This window comes from Athene cunicularia (assembly GCF_003259725.1).
Source record: "Athene cunicularia isolate RWA chromosome 3 unlocalized genomic scaffold, athCun1 chr3_part1, whole genome shotgun sequence".
Taxonomy (NCBI): domain Eukaryota; kingdom Metazoa; phylum Chordata; class Aves; order Strigiformes; family Strigidae; genus Athene; species Athene cunicularia.
In genome coordinates this window covers 101,359,243-101,369,521 of record NW_020799097.1, presented here as the reverse complement: position 1 = coordinate 101,369,521, position 10,279 = coordinate 101,359,243, and the positions used below count along the sequence as shown (strand labels likewise).

Here is a 10,279-nt window from a genome sequence, read left to right as displayed (position 1 = left end):
ATATATGTATATATGTATATGTGTGTATATATATATATATATTCCTATTTTTTCTTGTGTTTAAAGGATGATCTTGAAAATGCCAAATATATTTCACGGCTGTTTGCAGCAAGACACAAGTTTTACAAACAGAACAAAATCTGCACAGAGTGAGTACTGTTTCTTCAGAGTTGTTTTCTGACACCCTGCTTTGGAATTGATCCGAGTTTTGGCATGTCTGGTTTTGTTTGTTTTTTCTAGTCACTTGTGTCAGTTATACTTTCCCTTTTCCCTTTTTTTCTTGTTTTGTTTTCACCACCAGCAAGAACAGACAGTTGAGAATGAAATTTCATTCTGAGCCTTGTGAGGCTTGATGCTCCCCAAGCAACCAGTCGGTCAAACCAAACCTAACAGTCTTGAATTGAAGCCCTTGGTCTCTTCTGTTCATAACCCAGAGTATTAGTATAAACTGGAGTGAAAAGTGACATATGTTAATGTGTCAAAATGTGAAATACAGTAGCATTTTGAAGATGCACTACCCTAGCTGAAGATGCAGCTAAGGTCAGTGGAAAACACGGGTTGTCATCTTCTAATTTGGGCAGTATAATTTATCTGCTTCTGTGCGCCAGACAAGGGAGGACACCTGGGAACATTAACCTGCATAGCCATACTAGCACAATGCAGCAGAGACTGTAAATTTGAACTTGAAATCTCCTTTAGGCTCTACTTTGAGCACTTACTAAGGAGCTGGCCTTGAGCTAGTCCTCTCACAGGTGGATTCATCCGAACTGAAGGAAGAATTAATGAGGCTTTAGTTGTAAGTCAAAAGTCCGTTTGTTAGCTGAGGATGTTTCATTTTTACAAGCATGCAGCAATTTTAGTTTGAGATAAATTTAGCTTTCAAAAGTTTAGAGTTTTGAGAAATTTTCTTGATGTGCTGTGTTTGTGTAGCAATGAAATCAATTCCTTGCAAAACTTATCAGCTTAGTTAGTTGAAAAGATACGAAGAAGTCACATCTCTATCAACAGCTCTAGTTAGAGGTGGACATCCCATCTGTTTGGCTGGGTAATGCCATCTGTTTGAAAATAAAGCCAAAATGATGAAGGAAAGATTGGAAGGTCTAGCTTTCTAATATTATGTATGCACACATTATATTAACATACGGTGAGTTAGACTATTGGGAGAGACCAGTGAGGTGAACTGTGTAGTGTGATCCTTTCACTTACAGAAAAAGAGATGTTGATTAGATTTCATATGGTGCTTACAGTTCTTGGGAGGTGAGTGGAAGATCAGAAAAGACCTTTCGTAGTAGCATATAATTTATTTCAGTAGTCCAATGCTAAATTTAATTCTAATGGTTTCAGAGGAATTGAGTTCAAATGAAGCTCCTCATTGTCTCCACTGTAACAGTCAAGAAATAAAACAAAATACCATAGTCTGTCATCTTGGAATATTTCTAAGCTTTAAAGCTGTATATTGGGGTCAATAGAGAGGACTGTTCTGTTACCGTTCATAATCCAGACTGCAGAAGCAATAGCTTTTAATCGTGTTGATTTTCTAAACACTGAGCCATAAGTATGTGGGTACCATGAACTGGGTGTGTGTAGCAGCTTCATGTACAACTTACAGATATTTGGACTAAGGAAGGCAGGGAATGTCATGAGATTGCTGAGTGAAATAACCAGAGTTTAAATGTTTTATTGCCATTAGAACTGCTCTCCTTACCACAGTTTCTTGTAGTATCAGCTTCTGTGTTAGAGCCACAGATATTGATGACAGCATATGCCAATGTGTGTTTTCTAGCCAAATAATTTTCCTGCTCTCTGTGTTAAAATGATAGTTGTTTGTTTTCCTGTGTGCATTTCCTCTAATCGCACATAACATCATTCACCAGATCAGAAACTGTAAGAGGACAAATTCTACCTTTCCTCTCTTCACGTAAGCACTATATTTCTGCCTCCTTCAACTTGTTTCTTTCCCTTCGTCATTTTTTTTTTCTTCCTATACTCCTTGTTCCTTCCACTGCACCTGGCTACTCTTAACACTGTATGTGCTCTGCTAGTATTATCTAACAGTTGTCTTTTTTTTTTTTTTCCCCCTCCAGATCTATGCACATTGCTTTGGAGTGATTGCTATGAAATTCATAAAATTGTCGTTGTTTTAATGTTCACCTTAAGTCACCTGAGACTGTGCCTTTGTGCTATGTTCAGTTTTTATTGCTTAAGAGACTTGTTTGATTCATTTTTTTAAACCAGAGCTTTTCTTTCTTGTGTTTCCAAGTAAACCAAATAGGATAATGAACAGAAGGCATGTATATTTTGGAACTGGAATACTTCCTGTGTTTAGAGAAGAACATTAATTATTTTCATTTATTCGTATTTTTTTAAATCTCATTCATGAGCAATACTTACAGATACTTCATCTCTTGTTTTTCCAATTCATTCTTGAATCAGAATTTAAATATTGTAGTTTCTAGTATTTCTCTTTTTCTTCCACAGACAGTCAAGTTCTCCTCCCCCTATCCGACGACGGCCCACTTGGAGTAGGTCATCCTTGGTATGTGCCACAGTGGGGTCTTTAAGAATGTCTGTACCATTTCCGAAGGGATGGGGCATTGTGTAAGATGGAATACTTTCTAAATTTCAAATAAGTGCATTAACTCATTTCTTGTAGGCAATATGATTGGAATGAGTTTCAAGGGTGTGGCTGCCCAGGTTGATTAATTTAACTGGATAATATCACACTGAGTATTAAAAATTACAGTCTTCAAGGCATTTTATTTTTATTTGCCCTGCAGAAAGTGAGCATCTTTTCTACTGGATTGAGGTTATTTCCATATGTAGAGAAAATAATCCTCTAGAAAGAATTTGAAATGTCTTGCGCTGTATACATCAAAAACTAGTCATTACATAATTTTACAGCTTCTTGTTTCACATTTCTTCCATTCATCATGTATTTATATAAAGTCTACTCACAATTTAACAGCTTCTTGGGTTGAGAGCCTATTTTCTGTGTGAAGTTACTGGGATTTTAAGTAAAACTATTATATAATCAGTATAGGATTGTGATTCAGAGTTTTTCTTAAATTCTGTTTATTTCCATTTAACTCATCTCCATAAATACTATAAATCTGACAAAACTGGACAACTTTTTCCTGAAGTCTGTGGGAGTCTTTTTCACCCTGGTCAGTTCAAAGGATGCTTTTTTGCATCCCGTTTTAACATCTAGTATGTCAATATTTCTTACAGTAATTCAGAATCTGTTAAATAAGAGTAGCAACAGCACTGCTGATTCCTTAGAGGGCAATATTATCTGTGTGCAGGTTGCCAATTTTCATGCATGATACAGGTTATAACTGCTTTGTAGACCTTCCCAGAGTGATAACTCCATTAGCCTATCCCTTCATGGCAGAAAGACAATGTGTCCAGGAGAGTTTTCTTGACATATCCCCATGGTGTGGTTATAGCTTGTGAAAGTGTTCCGAAATTAAGGTTAAGCAGGTACTGATATTAGGATAACTTGTATCTTTGCAGGTTTTAGCATAAGCTATTTTTCTGTGTGCTTATATATGGTTTATTAGATCTAAAAGTTGCATTCTAGAATGGTCAGTGCTAGGTTAATGGTTGGACTAGATGATCTTCAACGTCCTTTCCAACCTAGTTGATTCTGTGATTCTGTGTTTCCCAGCCGCTGGCAGGAAAGCTGTTGTAGCTGACTCTGGAATCCTTTATCCTTTCATTCTTAGCATGTGTCTAAGGTGTCATGATGCAACACACAGGCTGTGTATTATGTTCTTTGAGGCATATTTACAGTATTTTTGCTATCTGCTAGTTTGATCCCTGGAGATGACTATGAAAAACTGAACATAAAGGAATGAAACCTGCTTTGCATTCTTATGCCATGGTCTCAAATATATCACTAGGGGAAAGAGAGAGCTACCTTCTGTATTAGATATGAAGAACAGATGTCTACTTTTTCAAAGGAAAACCAAATCCTGCTGCTTCTCTGTTTTGAACAGAAGCATGCAACAAATTTAAAAATAAAACAAAGTCTGATGAAGATCAAGAGGAGGAATGCATGCTTATCAATTAAAAAGTGAACAGGGCTGCTAACCATTCACCTTGAACTTTCAACTGCTTTTTTCATAATTGTTTTGTTAACTTGTTGGAACAGTTCTCTTTGGGGAGAAGAAAAAAAAAGCCCTCCTGACTGTTGTCTGCACTGTACATACCTTTATACACCTACTTATTCATTTGTCTTGTATGGTAATAAATCAGCAGGCATAAATGGGAAGTGGAATCTTTGGGGTGAGGCTCTGCCACTTCACTGAGGATCATGTTCTTTACTTTCAGATTAAGACCTTTTATATGGTTTTGGCATTGTGGTGAACCTGTATTTTATTAACTAGTACTTTAAATCCATTTTATGCTGTTTCTTTTTCCTGTCAGGCCACCCAATGATGCTGGCTTTCCAGCAAAACCTTCTCAGTGTAGGAGATCTTAATATGATGATATGTTTAATTAGATGATTAAAAAAAAGAAAAAGAAAAAAATCCAAGTGATCCTTTAATTTAGATATTGATGTTCTGCAAAGCTCAAGGTTCTACTGTTTCTTCAGAAGAGGCAGATGGGCCTTCAAAAAAACAAACAAAAAAATTCCTCGTGGATATCTTCCATAACATCTATCACAAAGAAATTTGTCTGCTCCAGTTCCATACATTCCCATTAGAAATCACTTCTCCCTTGTGTTTTTCCTCCACCCGCCTTTTGTTAGGCTTTCTAACATCTTGGTTTGTTCCAGACTAAGCTCTGCTACTTGAGTTGCCAGCAGCAGGCTCCTTTGCCCAGATTGTTTGGTGAGAGTAGGGTTTTATACCCATGGAAGTTGTAGCAGAAATATTTCCTGTCATCTTTCATCTATGGCTTAACACAGCAATTTTGTATGCAAGAATTCATGTGTGCGCTCAGTTTCTTTGATTCTCATTCCTTCTCCCCATTTACACAGAAAATGTGAATTTAACCCCTTCCCTAACCCCCCTCTTCCATAGCTAGCTTGTGGTGCTCATTTTGTGCATGTGCATGCAGAGGTAAATTATTTGGTGTTTCTTGTTCTTTTTTGCCTTGGGCATCCACAGTATTCCTTAATAGTTTGAACTACTTGAATCAGCCTAGATGAAAAGCCCTTATTCTGGTTTAAGGAAGACATATTTGTGAGACAGGAGTGCCTTACTTCTCTTTCTGCTTACTTTGTATATCAAAGTATGTTTTCATAAACTTTGCTTAGTGACATCAGACAGGACATTACAGTGCAGGTGGTAAAATGTGACTGCAAAACACATCCGTTTACCAATGGACAAAGCTGGTGAATATGGCACCAGCTGTGATTTCTTTTGCTGCAAATGATCCTGCTGATTTAATGCTGATTTGCTCCCTGTGATTCTTGTGTTAAAAAACTTGTTGCAGTGCAGATTGTTGGAGGGCTTCAATTCATTATCTAGGGAAAACAATATTTATGTAATTTGCAGAGTTATTTTAAGTCCATATGTGCTCCTATTGCTTGTTTTATTGCAGTTCTAGGTTCTTGAATATGTTCTGTGTCCTGCTTTTGTCCTGATTAGGTGTTTGTTTTGTTTTGTATTAATTCTTCAAGGGCAAGAGCTTTTAATAAATGTTTGAAAAGTTCTAAGTGAGCTGGGAGTCTGGATAGTGTTTTCTAAAGTGGTTGAGCTTAAAGGAGTCTAAACTGGTCAGCTTTGGACTCTGTAACAAAATTTAGCGAACAATTTACGAAATATTATTCTCTGTTCTATAAAGAAATGCCAAACCATGTGTCTTTGGCTGGGTAATAAAGAGCAGAATTCAGTGGAAAGGGCATAGAACCATTTTTCCTGCTTCAGCTGCAAAAATTATAACAAAGAAAGTTCCTAATGCTTTTTTTTACTTGTGCTTTTATTTCAGCCAAGACAACATCCATTTATACTGCCTCCTATGCATGTCCAGTGTGGAGAACACTACACTGAAACACATAATTCACAAGGTACTTAGAGCATATATTTTTCCTTTAATGGACTTCAGTTTTATGTGTATGCAAAGAAGCTCCTAACCAGTATGTCTAGATTTCTAAAGCCATCGTGGTCAAACGGGAGCTGCTACTGGAGGAGAGCTAGCAGTTTTATAGTTAATGTTGCAGTAAGTCTTGTGTTTAAAGTCCAATTTCAGTTTTCAGATTTCTCCAAAATGTCTGTGCATGATTATATGGACCTTAAACTTGGTATTCCAGTTCAGTGAGCTGAACAAATAATTTCTAAAGGAAGTATGATGGCTGTACTCAAAGGCAGTGCCAGCTGAGGCCAGTGAGGGGAAAAAAGAGCAAATATCTTTTACTCTAGGAGAAATCATAGTGTCCTGATCACAAAACTGTATATTTAGATAATCTTTTCTGCTGATTTTTTACCAGCATCTGCCTGCAGTGTTAGCCTTACGAACATGAGGAGGATTAACTATTTTTACCCCTGTGTTTGATGAATAAATTCTCTAAGAGGTTGTACCAGGTTACTTTGATCAAGGTTGGGAATGGAGCCCAGCTCAAAACACCTTGAGTCTCACACCTTTAACCACACCACCTTCTGGAATACACATAGCCAGGTCTGTTAGGCTATGTTCTTTGCAGTTCATAAGAGGTACAGTTGAAGTGCTCTCACCAGCAGAGGAGCTCTTAGTCATACCTGATAGTGTTTTAGAGTTGTGTTGGTCTGACTAATTTTAAGGTAGAATTTGATGAGTTTTGAAAGGAGCCATTAAGTATAGTTCCTTGCATACAGTAGATTTGATTCAGTGGCTAATACTGTTATACTATGAATCTGAGGCTCTGAAGGGGGGGATATTCTCAATTTTAGAAGAATTGTAAAGTTCCCTTAGTTTTACCACGGAGTTCTCTATATTGTTGAAAAACTATATGATTTCAGAATTTTGGGAGCTGCTAACCTACTTAGACAGTCTTGCAGTGAAGTTGTGATCCAGGACGTCGACTTTACCAAGTTGATTCCCTCTCTAATATACTTTGCTTGAAGTATTTAATTTTCTTTAGTGCATCTGTAGGGTGGGTTTTTTTCCTGAGTCTTGGTCATCCTGCTGTGTTATACTTCAGATCCTCAAAACTGTTGATTGATCTGCAGTAGGATTTCCAATTTCACAGTCCTCTGCTAGGCAAAAAAGGCAAGAGAACTTTTTAGCATTACCATAGGCTGGCAGCACTGCATTTTTAAGGTGGCAGCAGCAGTGAATCCTTTCAGGATTCTGAGGGAGGAGATGGCCCCTTTATTCTTCCTTGCTACTTCAGGCAAAAACACTTCCTCTACTTTCCCTTTCATGTATCCCACAAGGATCTGAAATACCGTATTTTGCTAACTGTTGGGAGTGTTTATGTCAGTAGCTTTGTTTTAGTTCTGTTTCAGTGACTCAAGGATGCTCTCAAGACCACACGTTCCCTGCAGTTGTTGTACACTAAACTGTCTCTGTATTCATTGGTGTAGACTGCATGTGAAGTTTTGTTAAGGTTGAATGAGTCCTTGTATATTGAAATTGTCAATGTCTTTATCTCTGCTCTACACAGATAGCATTTTCCATGGAAATGAAGAAACTTTCTACTGTAGATCTCAGTCCAGTCTGGATAGGTGTCCAGTGGACTTCAGCTACTTGAATGGTAATGGACCCAATGGGAGTGTATGCAGTGCCCATAGCATGAACTCCCTCAATCGCTCACAGAACTTCATCCAGGCATCTCCCATGTCTTCAAATCTGAGCATCCCTGGAAGTGACATCATGAGAGCAGATTACATCCCCAGCCACAGACATAGTGCAATTATAGTACCATCTTACCGGCCAACTCCAGATTATGAAACTGTCATGAGGCAAATGAAGAGAGGGGTGATCCAGATGGATAGCCAAAGTCAGTCTTTGAGGAATCTCAATATTGGAAACACACATGCTTATAACCAGCCAGAAGACCTGGTTTACAGTCAGCCTGAGATGCGAGACAGACATCCTTACACAATTACATACGGGCCCCAGGGCAGTGGCTATAACAAGCCTGTTGCCCCATCTGACCAAATGAACCCTAATAACACTGCTCAAAATAAGACAGCAGCCAGTGCCATATCCCACACTGTCAGCACACCAGAACTGGCTAACATGCAGCTGCAGAGCAGCCAGAGTTACAACACTGCTCACATGTTAAAGAACTATCTCTTCAGACCCCCACCTCCGTATCCACGCCCACGTCCTGCCACTAGCACGCCGGACCTGGCAAGTCACCGGCACAAGTATGTCAGTGGGAGCAGTCCTGACTTGGTCACTCGCAAAGTCCAGCTCTCAGTAAAGACCTTCCAAGAGGACAGCTCGCCGGTTGTCCGTCAGTCACTGCAGGAGGTCAGCGAGCCCCTCATGGCAGTGAAGCATCATGCAGCTGTGAACAAGCGCCATAGTTTGGAGGTTATCAGCAATATGGTACGTGGTATAGAAGCCATGGCATTAAAAACTTTAAATGCTCCTCTGCCACGCAGGAACACTTTGCGGGAGCAGGTGCAGCCAGAGGAGTCAGTTCAGATGGGGCATGAAGTTCAGCAAGTTCCTCATTATCATCACAAAAAGACATTCTCTGATGCCACGATGCTGATACACAGCAGTGAAAGTGAAGAGGAAGAAGAAACCTCAGAATCTGTTTCACGGATAACAGCCCTCCATGAGAACATGGAGTACAGTGCTCAGCTGCAAGCTGCCTTGGCTAGAATACCAAATAAACCTCCTCCAGAGTATCCTGGGCCTCGTAAAAGTGTCAGCAATGGAGCCCTGAGGCAGGACCATGTTAGCATTTCTGTGGCTGTAGCCAGGGCCAAGGCCATGAGGCCAGGGCCTTCCAAAGCCATTAGTGTTTCTCGAACTGATCAAATGGCAATAAATGGGTCTTCGCTTGGGCCCTCTATCTCAGAGCCTGACCTCACGAGTGTGAAGGAGCGGGTCAAGAAAGAACCTGTCAAGGAAAGGCCTGTGTCTGAAATGTTTTCTATTGAGGACAGCATTATAGAAAGAGAAATCATGATGAGGGTAAGTGCCTTCCTCTGTTGCAGTGGCTTCTTGGAAATTAGTAATCATACAGGTCAGTTTCCATACCAGAAAACTGTTGGATCAGTAAGTTGTGGGGAACACGTGGGCAGGAAGATGTGGATTTGCCTAAAGTTAGGAAATGTGATATTAAGCGCCACATACAATTTGGTTTCGTGGGTCTGTATGGCAGCCAAAGGGGCCGATCATGTGCAACGCTATTGGCTTTGTCTGCTTCCTCTGCTGTGGTGGTTTGGCTGCTGGCCAGGTCTGCGACTGACCCAGCCGACGATGCCACCACCTGGGCAGCAGCGCCAGCCCGAGGTCGGGGGCAGAAGCACGCAGCTGGGTGACGAGGAGGGTGACTGCAAAGCCCCCTTCAACGCCTGTTCACCTTCTGCCTGTGCAGTGCTCTGGCCTCCAAGGATTTGAGGGCAGCATGAGTCTGAAATGTGTTTGCTGAGATGAGTGGGAGATTGTGTTTTGGTGATAGCATTTTATTCCTTATTTGCAGGGGTGTCAAGTACCAACTAATATATGACATAATGGACACCCTCGAGTTTTTCAAATGATCTCTTTGATTTCCCTTCCTGCCACTTTATAAAACATAGTTATCTGAATAAAACACTGTGGATGTAGAATATGAATTACTGTTTTTGCGAATAAAATAGAGTGACCAGATATCTAATTATGGAAGCAGTAGATGTAGCTGTGTGGTTGAGGATCTGGATTGTTTATTTAAAAAAAATACATACTCAAGTACTAGAAATATGGTCCTTTTAAACTTGCAATGAATACAGAATTAGAAGTAAAGGCTTCAGTGCCACTTCATGCAATGGCAGAAAAATGAGGGGTGCTTACCATTTAGTGACTTATGTATGTGCTTGATGTAACACTGTGGGGATTGCAACTGCAGTCACAGAAAGCAAAGTGTGTGCCATAGTTATTTTCTTCAGAACCGAGAGCTGAAACAAAAACAATTTCTGAAACAAATTAATGAAGCATCTAAACGATCCAGAGCAGAAGGAGAGTTTTTAATGTACTAGATCAGTAACCAGTTAGGTTTAAATATGGTTTAAAAATGGTAACCAGTAACCAGTTAGGTTTAAATATGGTTTAAAAAATAGGTTTAAAAAATGCTCTATATTCAAAGAAATTTTCTAAACATATGTATAGTGCTTCTTGTTCCTTGGTGATCCTT

At 39.5% G+C, this 10,279-nt stretch overlaps 1 protein-coding gene across 1 annotated transcript in view; it reads left to right on the top strand.

The window, feature by feature from the left end:
• Positions 1–10,279, top strand: part of PTPN14 (protein tyrosine phosphatase, non-receptor type 14) — a 122,049-nt gene that overhangs the window by 89,232 nt on the left and 22,538 nt on the right. Inside the window, exons 10-13 of the mRNA XM_026846147.1 lie at positions 67–149; positions 2,479–2,536; positions 5,938–6,016; positions 7,592–9,081. Coding sequence (XP_026701948.1) covers positions 67–149; positions 2,479–2,536; positions 5,938–6,016; positions 7,592–9,081 — 1,710 coding nt within the window. The remainder of the gene's footprint in view (positions 1–66; positions 150–2,478; positions 2,537–5,937; positions 6,017–7,591; positions 9,082–10,279) is intronic.